Raw genomic sequence first — 21,001 nt, 5'->3', positions numbered from 1 at the left:
AGGAGTATCCCGAGTGCGCTTGGATACGGGCCCATCCCCTGGAGAAGGGATCCCCCCTAGTGATATGCTTCAAATCACTCTTCCTCTTGTGTTTACGTTCACATTTCTCAGTGGGGGGCCTTAACTCTGCTTTAAAACAACCAAGCAGGTTCTGGAACTGAGCCCCAGCTGGGCAGGCCTAGAGCTAGTCGAAGCTTCCTCCCCTACTCTCTGGTCGCCTAGCAACAGCTATCCGCTCTGCGTGCACCCGAAACTACATTTCCCAGAAACCATCGCAGAAACTATATCCAGGAAACTACATTTCCCAGAGGCCACCGCGCCCCCGATAATGATGATGCTGGTTTGACCATAGAGATGGGAAGTGTCTATGGTTTGCGGCAGCGGGGAGAAAGCGGCCCGGAGAGGCTTCCGCGGGAAGTGGGGCCCTGTGGTTCCGGCCGGCGTGAGTGAGCGAGTTTGGCTTTTTTAAGATGGCGGCTGCGGCGGGCTTGGAGTTCCAGCGCGCCCAGTCTTTGCTCAGCACCGATCGCGAGGCCTCCATCGGCATCCTGCACTCCATCGGTGAGGCGCGCCCTGCGGGAGCGGGGAGGAGGCGGAGGCGGAGGCTGCCGGGGGCTGCTGAGGGGCCGGGAGGGTCGGGCTGGAGCCGCCGCTGCTGCTGCTGACTCACTGTGGGCGCCTCTGAAGGGAAGGAAAGGGGAGCGGGCGGGGGCGGCCTGAGGGGGCTGTCCCGCTTCGTTCAGTCGGAGGGGCGGGCTGGCCTGGAGGGCGTCCAGTTGCGCTCGGGGGTGGCCTGAGGGCCGGGGGGGAGCCAGGCTGCTAGCCCTCGGCCTGCTGTGGTGGGCTGAGGGTGGCCTGGCTGAGCAGCTGGGCTAGGAAGGCTCATCTGACAGGAGCTGCTGGCCCAGAGCCCCGTCCCGTGCCTGTCTACTCGGAAGCAAGCCCCATGATAGTCAATGGGGCTTACTCCCAGGAAAGTGTGGAGCCCAATCCCATGCCTGTCTATTCAGAAGTGAGTCCCAGGATAGTCAATGGAACTTCCTCCCAGGAAAGCGTGGGTAGGATTGCACCCTCAAAGCCCAGGTCTATGGCTGTCTACTCAGAAGTAAGTCCAATTATATTCAGTGAGGCTTTCTCCCAGGAAAGTGTGGGTAGGATTGCACCCTCAGAGCCCAGGCCTCTACCTGTCTACTCAGAAGTAAGTCCCATTATAGTAAATGAAGCTTACTCCCAGGAAAGTGTGGGTAAGATTGCAGCTTCAGAGCCTAATCCTCTGCCTGTTTACTCAGAAGTAAGTCCCATTATAGTCAATGGGGCTTACTCCCAGGATAGTGTGGATAGGATTGCAGCTAGGATGCCTGCCTACTCATAAGTAAGTCCCATTATAGTCAATGGAGCTTACTTCCAGGAAAGTGTTGATAGGATTGCAGCCTCAGAGCCAAATCCCAGGCATGTCTTCTTAGAAATACGTCCCATTATAGTCAATGTAGCTTACTCCTAGGTAAGCGTGGATAGTATTGCAGCCTCAGTTTCTTCCCCCCCCCCCACCTACTTTTTTGCTCTTGCATAGTCCCTAGCCTGGCAGGCAGGAGCACTGTCTAGGATTCCTAGGCTAGGTTCCCAACTTCCCTAAGAATGTCTTTTTCCACTCCCCATTCCTAACCTAGGACCACCACAAACACCCGCCTCAATGAGGTGGTGACCCTGGCTGTGGGTGAAAAGAATGGATCTGAAATTGGGAGAAAGGAGTCTGAAAGAATCTGAGAAAATTGGTGTGAAGGGAAGCTGCCAGGTCTCAGTGGTGCAGGGTTGTGGGAAGAGGGAGAAGCAGAAGGAGAAATCCTTTTGTACTTAAGCTAGTTGTCTAGGGTGCCTTGGTAAAGAGCTGGTTCTTGGACAAGACAAAGATGTGGGGTGGGAAGTAGAGTGGGTGAGATTGGTTTGCGTGTTTCTTTTCTGGTCCTCTTTTTTGGCAGCTCTCCTGAGAGGAGCTTTTAAGGTATGAAAAAAGGCAGGAGAAGAGCTGCCATGTGTGAGGAGGGGTTGACATTTGAGGGACAAGGCGGTGGTTTGCTATGGGGTGAAGGAGAGGGTGCATCTAAGGCTGTTGTGGGGTTGATAGTTCTGAAGAAATGGTTGTGGGAGGGGAAACAGCATGTGTCATGTAGAGAAGTTATTGGCACCTCTGAAGTCTGACATTTCTGTCTTCCTGAGACGACTACTGCTTGATGCTTGCCATGCAAGTTGGCAAAGACTGATACTTACTCACATATGACTGTCCCCTTTTCCTCAGCCAGTAGAGATGAGAACTGGAGCAGGAGATATGTACTTAACAGATGTCTTTGGGAAATCAGTTATGATTTGAGATCTCCAAACACATACCAGTAAGTCAGGCTTCATAGCAGATGTGCAACAGCACACATCAGTATTCTGAGAGTAGCTGACAAGCTGACCTACTATCAAATGGATTGATGATGTAGTCATTTAGGTTTGTAATTAATTGCCCATGCTGATAGTAGCTGACTCACTTATCTTCCTTCAATATACTTTACAGTTATAAACAAAGAGTCAAGTTAGAAATAGCTTCTGGAGAAAAATAAGAGAGGCTGCTGTTCAAGGGATTTGGAGCGTGTAGTGTTGTGCTTGAGGTGTTTCAAAGCTTTAGGAAGTGGGTACTCCATAACTGTTGTGGTGTTGTGTTACCAGGGAACTTGAGGGTTGGCCTGTTTTGACCTGCCCTTAGTGAGTCCTCTTTTGTCCAACCTTTTAAATATCCTCTTGCCCTTTCTTTTGTTCTAGACTGGACTCTCATTTCCATGTGTCACATTACATGGAACAAAGCCATTGGTCACCACTTGCTTTTCTCTCCTTTTCCAACCCCAGGAGAGAAAATTAGTCTGAGAATACTACCTGCTGTCGAGGATCTTTATTAGTGAGAGCTCGACAGTAGAGGGAGGAAGAGGGACAATTTGGAATGGCCCTCATCAGACTCAAAACGTTCCTGGTCCAGATGGTTTTGGTGGAATCTACTATTGTGGACAGGAGGTTTTGGGGAAAAAAGATGTCAGGATGCACTGGTCTTGCCAAAAAGTAGCCACCTCTCTTTCTTAACTGTGCCATTTGAACACGTGAATAAACCTGGCAGTTGGCTTATTTTTATATTTCTATACTGCTTTTGTTTAGAAAACAAAACCCAAAGCAGATAGCAACAATTAAAACCAATAAAATAAACTACTGAAGTTGCGGTGATTCTATGGATTGTCATATGGTTCACTCCGCTATGAGCCCTCAGTTTTGCTGAAGCCAGTCCTTCGTGTTTGAAAGACAGTTTGTCATTTTTGTTCCTTTAGTTATTTTTGAAAAAATGGCTGGTATATGCTATGGGTCATAAGTGTTAACTTAGGATGCAGGTATGTTGCCTTCTCCAAATACCTGTAGTTTTTTTGTACTAGTTCTTTTATGTAAATGTTTCTAAAACTAGTGACTAAGTCTTCTTAGTACTGGAAAGCTTGGAGTTCAGTGCTTTATTTACAGTATCTGATGACACACTGGGAGGGGGAAGGTGATTCACTTTCCAGCTACAGTAGTATCAGTGCTATCACTCTGATGGCAGTATCCTTGATCATAATTTATGTGCATTATTGCCCTATATGTTACCTATTCTGTTTCAAATGGTGCCTGCCAAGCAGGTTCCACTGGCTGACATGAAGCTGGTTAAGTTTAGAAAGGAGGGATGGGTGTGGACAGTCCTGAACTTGATGGAGGCTTTTCTTCTCTAGTCACAATTTGACTAGTCCTGCCTTCTTCTGATCAAACTTCTTGTCCTTTTAGTGAAGCGCGATGTCCAGGAGAATGATGAAGAGGCAGTGCAAGTCAAAGAGCAAAGCATCCTGGAACTGGGGAGTCTTTTGGCCAAGACTGGACAAGCAGAAGGTAAATCTTGTTTGAAATTTGATGAGACGGCATCTCGCAACAGCTTCTTTAAAACAAGATAGTGAAGTGTGAAGTTTTTTCTAAGATGCTGGTTCTCAATGTAGGATATCTGACTTTCTCCCACCTGTGGAGTTTCAAGTTTGCCTGGACCAAAAAGTCATCTGGTTTTAAACTTTTCTCTCCATCTCATGCCAGTAATCCAATCAGGTCATCCATCCACCCACCCGTTAGGCTTGCACAAATTCAATTCAGGCTACAGTGTACCACAGTCATAAAGCATGTGCATTTGCAGGAAGAGTAGAATGACCAGTGTCAGATTGGGTCACTTGGAATGTGATGTTGGAGGGGGGGCACTACTGCCCATTCTTTCTGTCTAAATCAGGGGTGTCAAACTCGTTTCATACAGAGGGCTGAAGTTAGCATTCAGGGGCTCCAGCTGAGGGAGTCATGAGTGATGTCATTAAGTAGAAAATGACATCATTAAGCAGCTAATGGCCAGAAATCAGACCCTGTTCTCATATAGAAACTCATTAACTGCAAATAGCAGATGAGAAAGCACGCAAATCTTGATCATATTTCAAGATTTGGGAAAACCCAATTTTCATGCGGGCTGCCATTTCAGCTGTAACACCTCAGCAGTTGAGAGCCTGAGGGCTGGATAAAAAGCTTGGGGGGGGGGAGAATGCGGCCCCTGGGCCTTCTGTTTAACACCCCTGGTCTAAATCTTCCTCTGTTCTAGGGTGAAAACCAGTACAGGTTGAGTCTTGTTATTCACAAGGATTCTGTCCTCAGAACTCAAGTGGATGGCAAAAATCGTATTGAAGCAAATACCTTTAAAAACAATGTCCCTTTGCTAGGCAATTTAAAAACAGCCTTGCTGACCTTTGTGATGTAAGACAGAGTCATTAGGCAGACAATCCATCAATCAGTCTCTCTCCAGGTGCTTAGAAAGGCTTCACTCCAGCCAGTGACCCCTCCCTTCGTCTAGAGCACAGCACTGGGAAGAATGCAAAGTGATTATCTTTCTTTCACATGCTGGGGGAGGGAAAGAGAGGGATCCTTTGTCTTGAAGCTGCTCTGTTGTTGCCATCAGGACAAGGCCAGGCAGAGATAGGCCATCATTGGAATTCTCCCTCCCAATGATGTTGCTAATTGCCCAGAAAACTATTCTGTAGCCTCCTAGTGGTCCCAAGGACTGAGGCTCAGATTGAGTTCAGCCAAGAACAGGCTGTAAAGAGTCAAATTAGCAAAGTATTTATTAAAAATACAAGGGGGTGATGGTGGTCTTAGAGCAGCATTTCTTAAAATGCACTGGGGGTTCTACAAGCATGCCGTAAGTGGCTGCCATCTGCTGCATGCTACACCACTCTGTGTACTGTATATGCCAGTGCTCTGGGGCTCTCCAAACTCCATTCTTGCACCAGCATGGCTCCCTGAGACTCCATTTAGAAGTGTAAAGGGCTCCAGAGATAAAAAAAAGTTTGAGAATCACTGACACAGAGGAAAGCATTAACACAAGAAGGCTTGGGAAATATTTTGAATGTTGAGTGTCAAGGAGGTAATTACAGGCAAACCTAAATATCGCTATTCCATAATTCAGTGTTTCTGAAACTGTGAGTCGGGATCCACTAGGTGGGTTGTGAGCCAATTTTAGATGGGTCCCCATCCATTTCAATATTTTATGTTTAATATATTAGACTTGATGCTACCATGGTATGTGACAGCATTTAGGAAAATGTTACAGATATGTACTTTTAACAGGCTACTGTGTGTGTGTGTGTGTGTGTGTGTGTTTTTAATAATGATAGTAAATGGGACTTACTCCTGGGTAAATGTGGATAGGATCGTTAACAATTTTCCTGCTTGATGATGTCACTTCCGGTCATGACATCACTTCTGGTGGGTCCTGACAGATTCTTATTCTAAAAAGTGGGTCCTGGAGCTAAAGGTTTGAGAACCACTGCCCTAATTTATTTACTCAGCTTGAAGAATCCATTACATCTTTCTGATATCCCAGGGGTGGATGAGAATTTGGTTACACACAGATGCAATCTGCATGGCAGCCAAGTTGGAATACACCCAAGCATCCTTGGGCTTGGCCTTAAGAAACCTGGGGTCAATGACATAACTGGTGAATTTATTTAACAGTCTCAGACCAGCATAGGTCTGATTAGTTGAATGGGTCACAACAACGTTGGGCAGAAATGACTTAAAAGAAGAAAATTCACAAAACAACTTGTTTGCTTGGCTGTCCGTCTTTCTGTAATGACTCCTATTTCAGACTGTTTCAGGGAAGTCTCTTTTCTTGTTCAACCATACACTGAAACTTTCCTTAAGGGAAAAAGAAGGGAGCATGGCAAACTCAGTCATCAACAAGGAGCTATTTACTTAGGAAAACAGGACTGCATTGGGGAGGTAGTCTTCTATTTCTGTTGCTGTCTGTACTCCATTGCACCATCAGTGGATAGCCTGATGCCTTGATGGGAAGGTTGCCATGTTGGTCTTGTGAGAAAGGAGCTTCCTTTTGTAGCTCTCCCTTACCTAGAGGCTCAGGACGAGTACTTAATGGGCAGCCCAATCCTCACATGCTCTGGAACAGGCATGCTGAGTGGCCTGCACTGCATCCAGTGCAAGGTAGGTGCCGACTGGAGTATAACTCAGGGTAAGGAGCTATTTTACCCCTTATTCCATGTTGTGCACCAGCTACCCCTATTAGGCTATTCACATTTGTGCCAGCAAATTCGCAGATGCAAACTCGACTGGCCCATATCAGGCCAGTCGGGCCGGGAGTGGGGATTAGGATGCAGCCTAAGGTGCTACAACTGATCCTGCCCCCTCCCAGGCTCAGTCTGCCCACCTCCCCAAAAAATGCCCCCTCTTCACCCCCAGAGAGCTCTTCCCCCACCCTCTCCAGCCCCCCTGTGCTGGCCTGCCTCAGCCAGTGCAAATGTACCTGGTCCTGGTCAGGATCCAGCATAGGGAGTCCAGCGCGCATCCTCACACCAACCTAGCCTGCTTCTAAGGAGGTGCAAACATGCTTTATAGCACCTTCGCAACACTCCTGGGCCGGTGCAAGAGACTTGCGCCAACTGAAGACAAGGTCTGGATTGCACTCTGAATTGAACAAAAATATATAAGTTTTTGAACAAAACAAAACATTAGGCACAGGGAGGGAAATGAATAGTGAACACTTTCAGAAAAGACAATTTGTGAAGGTCTAGAATGAGAATAAGGCTGTAATGAAATTATTATTAAGTATATTTATATGCCACTTTTCAAAAAATTTCACAAAGCAGTTTATGTAGAAAGGTAAACGAAGTTTCCTTGTCCCATAGAGCTAACAATCTTTTTTTAAAAAGCACTGAAAAGACACTGTGTTGGGGTGGATCGGAACAGTTGCATATTCAGATGATACAGAAACTAGTATAACCACTTCGTAAATTGAACCAACACGTGTGAGTGAGCCTCTCCTGCCTGAGGCCCTCAGCCACTAATGCCATTTAGAGTTGTGCGGCTGCTGCCATTCCTGAAGTGTGAGCCTGGGCGTATGGTGCATCCTGGTACAGCTTTCTTTGCCTGGGCAGTATTGGTTCTTAACTGGTTTATCTTTTAATGCAGAGCTTGGAGGACTTCTCAAGTATGTGCGTCCTTTTTTGAATTCAATCAGCAAGGCAAAGGCAGCCCGCCTGGTTCGGTCCCTGCTAGACCTGTTCCTAGACATGGAGGCAGCGACGGGGCAAGAGGTGAGACAACTGGAATTCAGCAACAGGCCTGCTGCTTACAAAAGCAGAGTGGTGTCTCAGGTGGCTTAGTTGGTCATATTCAGAGGGACACAGTTCAAAGTTCATGTAGATGGTAATCTCCAAGCAGTGGTGGTGGTGATAAAAGTACTAGAAATAAGATTAAGTGCCATTTTCTTTTGCAAGGTTGACCTGTGTCTCGAGTGCATTGAATGGGCCAAATCAGAGAAGAGGACATTTCTGCGTCAAGCTCTGGAGGTACGGTAGGGAGTATGTGCATGTGGCTTGTGATCTTGATTTAGTTCCATTAGGTTTGGCACACCAGTCTCTCCTTGTCTGTGTTTGGAAACCTGCCATCCTACCTGGCAGTGTACTGCACACAAGAAAGGTATCATCTGCTAAGGTTGGCTGTGTTGCGTCTCCAAGACATTGCTCACATGTTAGACTGTTCCTTTGAGTATAAGTCTTCCATGCTGGCCTTTCAGACATTAAGAAGATGTGCCTCTCTGGCATCTTCTCTCTCTTTTCTGCTAGTGTATCTATAACTTAAGCAGAAGAGCAGCCTCAAGGATGCATTCTCGTAATAGCAAGCGTGTTAAAAATCAGCAACCTTTTCCAATTGTTTTTACTATTAGGGTGATTAAAAATGCAGGTCTTTTCCCATCTTTTAAATGTGTACTCTTTGGTGAAGCGGCTGTTCTTCCCACATCCGCTAGTATTTTTTTTATGGAGGTACAGGAGATATTCCAGTCTCTGTCGATACAGATAACTGGGGTGGAGAGTTGTGCAGCATATGTATCTTGTGGGACTCCACTTCTTGTTCTCTGGACATCACACAAGATATGCGAAGTCTCTACACACTACACAAACATACCAGTTCGGTTCCAGAAGTCTGTGTATATTTTGGCCAAAGCAGCCTGCTGTTGCTGGCCTAGCACTATCACACATGTGCAAAAGCGCCACAAAAGATGAACTGCACCCATGCAAAAGCATAGATGCAGCCATCTGTAACTCAGGGACCCAGTGTAGTTTTCAGTGAGCACTTTTGCATCCTTGACTGATGTTTCTGCTCTCTGGTATGTCACTCCCTGAGTTAGGAACAGCTTCCCCTTCAAATGTATTATTAGGTCAACAGAGCCCCCTCCTGTACAACCATATTTTCTCTGCAAACCTTCTTCTGTGTTGCCCAACCTGCCTGAAATGATCATCCTTCCCAGCCGGGCTTCTTATCAGCTCAGTGTTACATGCATGCTGGATAATTAGTAAATACCTAGTTTTTCAATAATGGTTGTTTCATTGAAATGCTTTCTTTACCTTTCCCTTTTCTAGGCAAGGTTGGTGTCTTTGTACTTTGACACTAAAAGGTACCAAGAAGCATTGCAGTTAGGTAAGTTAGCTACCAACTGGGTACCGCTTGACTTCTGTACTAATTTTTTTATATGGGTTAGAAAGAATAAGAAGCCACCCAATATTTACTTACAAGGGCACTTTGACCTGCTTTACACAATAATCTTTATTGTGTAATGGATGCAGCATCAAGCCATGGTGTGTGAACAGGCTATATAGCAGGGGTGGCCAAACTTGCCTAACGTAAGAGCCGCATATGATAAACTTCAAATGTTTGAGAGCCACAAGAGAGATATTTGAATGATGCCATATTTAAGATGCATTTAAATTCTTAAATATATTTACTCACCAAGAACTTTAAACATATGTTTTTACCCTGGTGGACTCTCAGTTTATACCTAATAAGTAATTATAAAGCTTGGAAATTTCTTATTTACCATTTGTATTGTGATGCAAAAAGGAGCTCAACCAGTGTATTTCTGAGGGCTGTGCATTATATGTCAAAGAGCTACAAGTGGCTCACAAATCACAGTTTGGCCACCCCTGGCTTAGTACATGCCCCAGTCTGCCGTCAAGTCTCTAATCTTCTGGTGAGGAAAACTAGGCTGAGATAGTATTCCTTGCCTCAAGAGAGCCAGTGAGCTTTTTAGCAAAGTTACAAGACTGTTCAGTTACATATGAACATTCTCACCACTACACTGTTCTGGCTGTCCACACCTTGATTCAACAAGTGCTGTCAAATGGCCATGATCAGGATTAAACATTACAGAGGGAGGCTTGTGACGTTGAGGAAAAATGAGTTTCTTGGGCTGTTGGCTCCATTTTTTGTCTCTTGTCAGGTTCACAGCTTTTGCGGGAGCTGAAAAAAATGGATGACAAGGCCCTTTTAGTGGAAGTGCAACTGCTAGAAAGCAAAACCTACCATGCCTTGAGTAACCTGCCAAAGGCAAGAGCAGCATTAACCTCTGCCCGAACCACAGCCAACGCCATCTATTGCCCACCCAAGTTGCAGGCAGCACTGGATATGCAGTCAGGTGAGTCTGCGCCGATTGTCTGTGGGCTCCTAGTCATCTTAAGTCCATGCCTCCTGAGATAAGCATTGCAATGGTGCATTTTCAGGAAAATACGAAGTGCTGCTTCTGCGTTTGCTTGATTCCTGAGCCATATGCCTTCTGGTAAAACCAGCGGCAGGCTGCAGAACATTGCAGGTGTGGGACGCATCTCTGATGCAGCATTAAACTTGGTCTTCAATTGTTAGAGCAAAATTGTGGCTAGTGAAACAGAAACTGATTGTCATGCATTCGTGCACTGCTTGAGGTTTTTGTGAAGTTTTTCTGAGCTGATGCGGCAGTTCTTCCCCCTCCAAAAGAAAGGGTGGGGGGCACAACAATTGGAATTGAAATTCTCTCTCTCTCTCTCTCTCTCTTTCTCCCTGTGTGGACTAACGAGTAGGACCTTGGTGGCCATGTTTCCCTTTCTGCTGTCTTCCAGGTGAATCTGTGATGGTCTAATTCCGGCCTGTTCTTTGTGTTTGCCTCCCCTTCCAACAGGCATTATCCACGCAGCAGAAGAAAAGGATTGGAAGACGGCATATTCTTATTTTTATGAGGCATTTGAGGGTTACGATTCCATCGACAGCCCCAAAGCCATCACAGCGTTGAAATATATGCTGCTGTGCAAGATCATGCTGAACTCGTATGTGGCTAATAATATCTCACAAAAGGAATGCAACAGCCCCTTGTTTCCTGTCCCCTTTTTACAGTGACCCCCCCACACAGAACTGTGGTCAGGACACATGCAGCAAAATGAGACTAAGGGTTCTGAATCATTTGATTTACTAGGGTTCTGAACCTTGGTTCAGAAGGGACAAGGAACCTAAAAGTGAGGTGAGGTATACTTGCACAAAAGAAAGATTAAGAGTTATGTGGCGGGGCAGAGATTAGCAGAATCCTTGCCTCTTTTTTAGGCTTACATAAGTCCCATGCAGAGCTTGTAGGCTTATGGATACCATACCATTTAAAGAAATTATTTAATTGAATTAGAAATTAGGCTTTTTACTGTCTCTCATCTACATTCATGAAGGTTAGGCTGTGCTTCTCTTGAAAGGAAGTAAATTTTCCAAAAAGCAGAAGAGCAGCTAGATTCTGTGTCCTAATTGATTGGATTTCTAAGTACCTTGCCTCAAAGTTGCTACAAGGAGGCAAAGGTGGGTTTTGGTGTGACAACCATTGACATTAAACTAATTAGAGGCAAGATCATATGTCCAGTTCTAGGCTGTGACTGCTGAGAGAGAGGGAAAGCGGCTTACAACTTGCCTTGCCCAGAAACAGAAGTATGTGTGACATTGAGGTGAACAATGTTTGGGCTGATAGGCCGCGATCGAATAAAGCTGTTCACACCTTACGTTTCACCTACCTACTATTATAGTAGGCGTTTTCAAAGGATAAGGCTGCAGCAAGTAGCTCTTCAAACTACCCAGTATAACTGATCTTCTGATCTTAAAGTCCCAAGTTCCTGTTGTTCTACCTCACTTCAGAGTGTGGCTTTTTTTCTAGGCAAAATGTGGTAGCAGCCTTTCTACTCAAATATATAGAATATATATATTCTATATATATAGACTATACCTTCATTCTATCCTTGACCTCGAGCACAGCTGAAGCTGTTTTGCTTTGAGATTCTTTTTCTCTTTGATGTTCAGTGGAGTTTGCTGTGAACATGGAAGCAGCTTTGGACCAATCTGGTCTCCAAGGTAGCTAGATGTAGGTTCTTCTCGGATTTGAGTTGCTTCCCCCTCTCAGGGGTGTCAGACTTATTCTCATCCAGTCTGGCATTTCCATAAGTGTGTTTAAAAACAAAAAACACCTCTCCAAATGACTGCAGAATATGGAGTTGTGCAGAAGGCAGGGATTATGTAGTGAACTCCACTGATGGGCTGTGTTCAGGTGGAGTGGGAGAATGTGACTGATACCTTAAAAAAATTATTTTCTCTCTTCAGGCCTGAAGATGTGCAGGCGTTGGTGAGCGGAAAGCTTGCGCTGCGATACGCAGGCAGACAGGTACAGACATTCTGAGCTGCTGCTTCTGTCCTTGGAAGGTCTTTCAGTCCTAACTAGCACTGCTAGTTTCTCAGCGAATTTGGTTGTCCTGCTGCAGGGAATGCTTGGACAGTTTCAGCTGCTCCATAATTGCATCTTGATGGTTCACTGCTGTCCAAGTTGGGCGTTTTGCCTCGAATGCTTATTTTCTATGGCTGCTTAATATCCTGCCCTCTGTGATTTACCAGCTGCCATCAGTAAGTGCAGATGGAATTAAAGCAGATGCTTGGCATTCTTCAGCTTAGAGCTGAAGATCCTTTCCAAATTTTTTTATGGCTGCTAAAGGATTTTCTTAATGTGAATGCCACAGGCACCACCTGAATCTGTGGTAGCTTAGGAAACTGCCCATGTAGGCTCATTTCTCTCTCTTGCAGACAGAAGCATTAAAATGCGTGGCACAGGCCAGTAAGAATCGATCGCTGGAGGACTTCAAAAAGGTGAGCAGGCATAACAGGAATGGGCTGGGTTTTCTTAGATCAGCAGTGCTCAGTCACAACTGTTGTGCACCCAGAATACAGTCTCCATCTGGACAGCATCCAAGCGTTCCACCCAGGTGCTATGCGAAGTCCTCCTCATTCAGAGGACAGTCACATCCACTGCCCAGCATCCCAGGAGGCCGTGCAACAAGATGTCTGAGCAGACATGACTGCCCAGAGCATCGCTATCCTCTGAATGAGGTGAACTTAGCATGGTGCCTGGGCAGAACCGAAAGGTCCGCTCACTGGGTGGATGGATTCACCTGAACCCTGGATCCAGCAGCCTTGGATTAGATAAATGAATTGGCCTAAAAATGTGACTTCCACATTTCATGGCAAAAATCTGTAGAGAGTGGAAGGCTATCTTTTCTTCCTCTGCCTCCCCACCAAAAAATCTGTCATGGCAAATGCAGTCTGTTTTGATTGGAATATATTGAAATTTGTGCACAAGAAACATTCCTGACTAAAACCTTAGAGAGCTTTGTTAATCTGTGTCAGTCAGTATGCCGCAAATGGTCTGCAGGTGTGCTGCAAGCATTTGGGGGATTGGGCACTTATTAGTAGGACTGTTAGGGAATGCGAGCCCCCTACTGGCAGCACAGTGCTATCAAAAAAATGGATGGGGTGCCTTGTCAATGTGCCATGAGATGAAAAAGGCGAAAATTGCTGGTATATGGAAACAACTGGATCCTATGTCACAGAATACTTTTCTGTATCTTTCAGCACAGTCGGTGCTATGGAGGCCAGGTGTTTACTACTGTGTAAGCCAGTAAGAGAAGCAGACCTGAATAGATTCTGCAGGAAGCCAAGTTATTGCTAGGAAGTTTTTAGGGTGGAATATAGATTTGAAAGTGTGGGCACTGCCTGGTAAAATTACAAGCCTGTATGCATGACTGGGGAACCTCAGCAGTATTTCCTGTATTCAGGTGTTGGAACGTTCAAGGTCCTGCCTAACTGTTTTCTGGCCCCATGACTTATGGATGTTCAATAAATTATATACAAATCAGATATATGCAAATGTGCATAGTTCTGCTTTTCTTGGAACAGAATTTTCACGATGAGGGGTAGGCATCATATCACAGTCCTGTGTAATGGACATGGCTAGTGTCCATGGCTAGATCACATGGGGTGATCTTGGGCAGTGTTTACTCCCTTGGCATGAGAGCTGTTGTTTCCTTGTCTTCTACCATCATTAGTCATTAACCAGTTCTTCCACAGGCTCTGAAAGATTATAAAGTGGAACTCAGGGACGACCCCATCATCAACACACACTTGGGCAAACTCTATGATAACTTATTGGAACAAAATCTGATCCGGGTCATCGAGCCTTTCTCCAGAGTGCAGGTAAGAAGTTCTTCTAGAGCTCCCTATCCTGTCTTTTTGCCTTCTAGAAAGTTGGTTATCTTCTGGTTGGAATTCGCCGTTAAATGAAAAGCAAAACCTGCAACCTCTGATCTCATCATTGGGCATTGAAGAGTGGCTGCAGGTTATATATTGCCAGTTGCAAATCACAGGTGCTTTTGTTGGATAAACTGCTGTGTGTTTAAAATACTGTATGTCCTTCTCTGGGTTAGGATAAAATGGGTTCTTATGCAGTTGATTAGGGGCTGGAGTGGATGGGGTATCAAGAATATCAAGGAAGAGATGGAGGGTTATGAAGTGAAGAACAACAGTGACTTGGAGCATCATGTAAGTACTGTAGAACCTCTTTAGGTTGACCACCCAAGGGACTGGAGGAAATTGGTCAACATAGGGAGGTGGTCAACATATGGGAAAAAAGGCATTTAAATATTATCATGTTTAGTTCCCAGGACAACAAAAACAAGGCCAAGTTATTATTTAGATTGGATTTTTAAAAAATTTTATTGCAAATATCAATGAGAATTGATCCTTTTGTGATGCTTACTATTTATATCATCTATATCTATATCAAGAGACAGAGAATAAACAGCCCACAATCAGTGTTTAAAAAAACCCCTGAAAATTCATAAACTTAAAAAAATTGAAAATTAAAAAAAATACTTTGTTTCATAGCAGACAGGCAGACCAATGCTATCCCTTGCCAGCCCGTTGCATGTTACACAGCCCCAACAGCTTAAAAAAAACTTTTACTTGGGCTGCCTGGCCTCTACTGGTTCTCCTCAGATTCACCAAATGCCAGAAGGTGTTTGATACAGTCCCTCACTAATAGCTGTTGAGAAAACTCCACAGTCAGGGAATAAGAGGACAGGTTCTCTCATGGATTGGAAACTGGTTGAGGACCAGGAAACAGAGTGGGCGTCAACGGGCAATTGACAAAAAAAGTGGAGAGAGGTGGAAAGTGCAGTACCTCAAGGATCTATCCTGGGACTGGTGCTTTTCAACATCTTCATAAATGACCTGGAAACAGGGATAAGCAGGGAGGTGGACAACTTTGTGGGTGACACTAAACTTTTCTGAGTGGTGAAGACCAGAAGGGATTGTGGAGTGCTCCAGAAGGATCTCTCCAAACCAGGAGAATAGGCAGCAAAATAGCAGTTGTGTCTCAATATAAGTGTAAAGTTATGCACTGGTGATGGGAACCAAAGTGAAAGGACAGTGGCTTCACTATGCAAAAGCAACCTCGTGTCCCTCACAACTTGGTACATGTCCAGGTACAATCGGCAGCCAGCGCACGTCTGTCATGTACAATGTGCCCACGTATAAAAACCCTTTTGCACACGCGCTAGCAGGCATAGGGGAGGGATTCTTGCTTCTTGCTTTTCCAAGATGGGACAAACCAGACAAAACACAGGCCCACAGTATCGCATTCAGTGGGCAACTTTCGGAGGGTAAATTAATACTCTGTGCAGTGGTCGAAGTGGTCAAGATACAACTTACAGAGGTGGTCAATATAGAGAGGTTGGTCTCCCATAGTGTATATGCAGTGTCTGTCCATACTGTGAAAATTAGGTCAACTTAAGGAGGTGGTCAGTATAGAGTGGTGGTCAACTTTGGAGGTTCTACTATAATTGGATTATGGTCTGTGCCCTTGGATTTCTTATACAGCTATAAAAAGGTTGGAATGACCAGGAGTTGCGGCATATCTCCTGGAAAAGAATTGACTAACATTGGTGACCACCTGGTTCAGCGTGTGTATTCTCTGGAAGTAAATTGAGTCATGTGGGTACTAGAAGTGACCAGTTAACATAATGCATGGGTGGGGTGGATGGACTTGTACTGTGTGTTTAAATGGCAAATGAGCAGAATTGGCACTGAACAAATGCAGATCTGAAAGTTAGCATGACCTGAGGTCACATCTCGCTGCAGCGGAACAAGTCTGGGTCTGGTCAATGTTTGGGTGTGTCACCACCCAGGAACCCTTTGTATGCTACCTTGAGGTCAAGTTAGTAGAAAAGCAGGATTTAAATGTAATGTGTACAACACCTGCTAGAAGCTTCTGTGGCTAGCCATAGTTACAGTATTTGCTCCCTTGCATTCACACTGAGATCTTGTTTCAATTTATTTTGCAGATTGAACACATATCTAGCCTTATCAAGCTGTCGAAGGTAAGAGCCAAGGTACAGCAGACTGGGTAATATTGCTTTTATATGAGCAGTATTGGATACTTCTGGTCTAGATAGGAGCAGCTGTGAAAGCGAGGGAGCTAACTTTGCTGAAAGTTCTTAGAAATCAAACTTGTTCAGGATTAGTCAATTGGTGCCTGTTTCAAAAAACGTTTAGTTCTGTTTTTACAGAGTTGAGATGAGAACCAAAGTTAAACTGTAGCACTAAATGTCTTTAGTAAATATTTTACTAATTATGTGTGAATATGCTGAAAATCCACACTGCAAATGATGCGACAATGTGCCAAATATTTTTTGTGGGAATTATGGAAAAACCTACTGTGAATATTCCTTTGTAAAAATGTATTGCTCAGTATAATGTAGAACAGTGTTTCCTCAAACTGTAAGTCAGGACCCACTAGGTGGGTTATGAGCCTATTTCAGATGGGTCCCCATTCATTTCAATATTTTATTTTTAATATATTGGACTTGATGCTACCATGTTATGCGACTGCATTTGGGGAAATGTTACAGATCTGTCTACTATGTACAGGTCCAGCCTATTTATACACAGATTTTTTTATACATGGATTTGATTCCACACGAATGTCCCCCTGCAAATGAGAAGGAATGTGCTGATCCCTGGAGAAGGGGAAAAATGCATCCCTTTAGTTTAAAAAACTGAACATTCCTTTAACAATAACCTCCTTAATGGGGGGAGGGCAGCTGGCTGACAATCCATCAATCCTTCTCTATCCAGGCAACCCCTCCCACCCCCCTGAGCACATGAAAGAAAAGTGATCACTTTGCATTGGTGAAGGGAGGGGCTGAGTGAAGCGCCTTTCTAAGGGCTTGGAGGAGGACTGATTGATGAATTGTCTTCTTAATGACTCTTATCTTACATCACTAAGGTCAGCAAGGCTGTTTTTAAATCACCAGAGCAAGGGAACTTTGTTTTTTAAATAGATTTGCTTTAGTGCGTTTTTGCCATCCACTTAAGTTCTGGGAACGGAACCCATATGAATAATGAGGCTCAACCTGTAAATGCTTTTAACAATGATAGTAAATGGAACTTACTCCTGGGTGAGTGTGGGTAGGATTGCAGTTTAGAATTGTTAAAAATTTTCCTGCTTGATGATATCACTTCCGGTGGGTCCTGGCAGATTCTCATTTTAAAAAGTGGGTCCTGGTGCTAAAAGTTATCACTGATGTAGAAGAAACCGCTTCATCGGTGAAGACCAGTTTATTGCTGCAGCATAACTCTTCTCATAACGAAGGGGCACAAACATACTTGCTTTTACTTGAGCGTGTGACTCAGAGATTGTTCCTGGTTACATAGTTGTTGCTTTCATATATTTTAATTTTTTTAATGAATGCTTTTTGTAATTTTCATTCTATGCCAATTTGCATACTGTATTGTACTGCCAATAGTTACATAGTATGCCAGTTTGCATACTCCTGTGGAAAAGTGGCTTGTAAATATAAGTTATCACAAGATTGTTAGCCCAAGAATCACCAACATTCTGTATTGGGTCAGTTGGCTGGCTTGTTGGACTGATCGTCTTCTGGTTGCGTTTCAGGCGGATGTGGAAAGGAAACTCTCACAGATGATTCTGGATAAGAAATTCCATGGTGAGTTCTACTTTTGCCTGCTGAGGTTTTTACTTTGGTCTTCAGCAACATGCCTAAGAGTGATGAATTTGGCCACATTAATCTGTGGTCTTCAAGCACTTGTCTTGCGCATGTTGCTTTTAGAACATAATGCACATTAACAAAAGCGTAGGGGACAGACAGAGTCTAGCATGCATTGTGAGGAGTCTTCATTATTTCCATCTTCAAACATCTTTGTGCTCTGTATTTACGGATTAATCCTGGTGACATTTTTGTGTGCCCCCTTGGAAAATGGGCACTCTTCAACCAGAGGGACTATTTATGGTAGAGCAGCCAGCAACTTCAATAGAGAAGCTTAACTTGGATTTTCTCTCTTGTTAGGGATCCTTGACCAAGGCGAAGGTGTCCTGATCATTTTTGATGAACCGCCAGTAGACAAAACATACGAAGCTGCTCTGGAGACCATTCAGAATATGAGTAAAGTAGTGGATTCGTTATACAACAAAGCCAAGAAGCTAACATAGGTGAGGAGCTTTTATGCCCACAGCGTGGGCTGCAACAGATCTTTGCAACTCCTCTGGGAGGGTTGTTCAATTGAGTGATGTGGCTCCGTCTCTTTTTTGTTTTTCTTACAGAATTGGGAACTGTTGGCTGTTGCTTTGGAGAGTGGGTGCGTGAAACCTTTTGGGGGGGACAAAAGGCTAGAAGACTGGTGGTTTTTTGTTTCCCCCCCCTTTTTGCTCTACTTTTCACTTGGAAAGTTTTAAGACTTCCTCATCTGATCCATCTTGTCTATACGATTGTGTGTTCCAGTTTCCATGTAACCTTTTACCTGCTGAACTTTGTACTGGGATGGGGAAATAATAATGTTTAAAAAAAAGTTTCTTTGGTGGGAGGTGGGGGGAGGGAAGGAAGCAATGGCAGTATCCTAAATAAAAGGAGAGAGGCTTATGCTACCTAAACAAAAATGCGCTTCCCATTTTCTTGAGGGTGGCAGACGGGTGGACTTAAGTCTTGTTCCCTCTGGTAGGAACCTAGCCACCAAAGGCCGCATCATATTTGAATAAGATTCCTACGCAGAAGGCATTACCCATGTTATGCTATAATGTCACATGTATATGTGGCCCGAGAAGCCTTGACTGATGGTGGCTTCTTGCCACATGGACATATAGGAAAAGTTCATGTGTGTACATGGGTTTCCCACAAACTCCATAGTATTGCATTCCATGTAGGAATTTTATTGTCTGGGAACCGGCCAGTTAGAAAGCAGGTGTTAACCTCGTGATCAGAAGTGGGAGGCTACAGGCAGCCAAAGTGAGAATGGTTTTGCTATCCCACAATCACCTTTACACTACTAAAGAGTCAGTTAAAAATTTTAAAGGCCTCCCTCAACCTTGGATGCTCCCTGTCAGATTCTGGAAGGCTTTCATGTGTAGGAGTCTGCCTGAATACATTTTTCCCCATGATACTCATAAAAAAGGCAAGAGATGGCCATGGCTGCCTTTTGAACAGTGGCTCCGAAGGGTTCCTGGCTCTGAACTGCATGCCATTTCTTATTTTTTCAGAAAGGCTAGAACGTGCTTGCCTTTAACTTCACAAAATATACTGTTTGAAGAACAATTGGGCTTCTGTGCCCTAAAATGTTCACTTTGTTTTTAGAACCAGAAATGGACCTTTTAGAGTCTTCTGCTGGCTGTTTTTGGACCATCCACAGGCTTTTAAAAAACAAACTTTTTTGTCACCCCTTGACTATCCAAAATGAGATAGGTGAGTCCTTCTAGACTGAGGGCCAAGCTGCACATTACACCTACAGGAGGCTGCTATAAACCTGCATCCCTGTGGTATTTTTCCCTGTGTGACTGCTAGGAGTACACATCATGTGATATAGTGTTGCAGTGCTAGGTTTCCCCACCAGCCAGTGGTGTAGGGTAGGGAAACTCACAGCATTAATGGCGCACCCTGTGGTATGGTGAACACTCCTAACCTAGACAGTTGGCAGTCCTGGGACCAAATCTGACCCCTGAAGTTAACTCAGAGGCAAGAGGCAAGAGGAAGAACTTCTTGTGAGCTTTGCCTAGCAGTTCACTGTGGAGTGAGGTGAGATGGGGGGATCCTGGCCTGCCACTCTGCCTTTCTAGAGTGAACTTCCAGGGTAGCAGGTTACTGAACATAGCCTTGGCATCTCAGCAGGGAAAGGGAGAAGTCTCCACTGGAGCATAATCTTCAGTGGCATCTCTGTGGTAGGTGTAAAGTGTACTTTGGCTCCAAACCTAGTTCTCTTCAACTGCAGGAGAACATTAGGGTGTTGTGCTTGTGTGGGAGAGATGGGGTACTCTTGACCCTGTCGTTATATGTCATTGAATGATGAAGTTATATTTAAGGTGTTGCTGACATCTGAGTAGTGTAACCTTCTTCATCGCTGCCCCATCTTCCATTTCCTTTCTTTTCCATGCTTCTTTACATTTATTTGGTAAACGGATTCCCTGTACCAAGGAATATTTGCATGAAATCTCTCATCTGGCTGACTCGTCCTTTTCCTGTTTCTCTTTTTTTATCCTCCCTGCACTGTAATGTTAACTTGCTCTCTCTGTCTCAGCCAGTCAGCTGTTCTGAGGAGGTAAATTCTTTTTGGTCTTGGGGAGGGTTTTGGCACCATGAATTTCAAATGTACAAATGGTTCACGCAAACACACACCAGGTATATCTGATGTTCAGATGGCATACAAATAAAAAAAATCTTTTTTTTCAAACTGCCTCTTGTCTTCCATTGCACAAGCACCCAATGCATAACTTGGACATTTCTGGATATCGAAATACTATTGTGTGTTACTCCACAGCTAGTTCTGTAGCCAGTTTTTTCCTCCCAGAACATCATAGCTTAATGACTACCCTTCTACCCTGCAATCAGTGATGATCTCCAAGATCAGTCAAGTTCTCAACTGAATTTGGCCCCCTGTGTGCCCCGGCCTGGGGGTAAAATGCGGCCCACAGCCAATCTCTATCCGGCACGTTGTCAGCCTCTGATCCCCTGAGAGCCTCTGGCCCAGCTGACCAAACACAACCGGAGTTGTGCTTGTGGGTTGGGGGAATGGGGGTCTATTTAAGTGTGTCCTTTATTTCTTAGGTGGTGCTTGGAGAAATCCTGGGCATTTGAACCCATTCATTTATTCATCCATCTAAGTTCCCTCTCTAATGTATTTATTTAAATTTTATTATTTAATTTTTTTCCCCGGCCCTCGACACTGTACCAGATATTGGATGCAGCCCTTCGGCTGA

The 21,001-nt window shown here is 44.6% G+C and overlaps 1 protein-coding gene across 1 annotated transcript; it reads left to right on the top strand.

The window, feature by feature from the left end:
- The first annotated feature begins 431 nt into the window (after window positions 1-431).
- Window positions 432-20,475, top strand: PSMD11 (proteasome 26S subunit, non-ATPase 11). Its single transcript, XM_066628880.1, has 14 exons — window positions 432-561; window positions 3,832-3,933; window positions 7,552-7,676; window positions 7,860-7,931; window positions 9,003-9,060; window positions 9,860-10,054; window positions 10,571-10,715; window positions 12,016-12,076; window positions 12,490-12,552; window positions 13,810-13,935; window positions 16,083-16,118; window positions 17,696-17,747; window positions 18,108-18,250; window positions 18,362-20,475. Exons 1-13 carry the CDS (start codon window positions 471-473, stop codon window positions 18,248-18,250), a joined length of 1,269 nt encoding a protein of 422 aa, XP_066484977.1. The 5' UTR covers window positions 432-470; the 3' UTR covers window positions 18,362-20,475.
- Window positions 20,476-21,001: the final 526 nt, after the last annotated feature.

Source organism: Tiliqua scincoides, chromosome 5, assembly GCF_035046505.1.
Source record: "Tiliqua scincoides isolate rTilSci1 chromosome 5, rTilSci1.hap2, whole genome shotgun sequence".
NCBI lineage: Eukaryota > Metazoa > Chordata > Lepidosauria > Squamata > Scincidae > Tiliqua > Tiliqua scincoides.
Note: the sequence above shows the minus strand (reverse complement) of the source record. Positions and strands in the feature narration are given on the sequence as shown.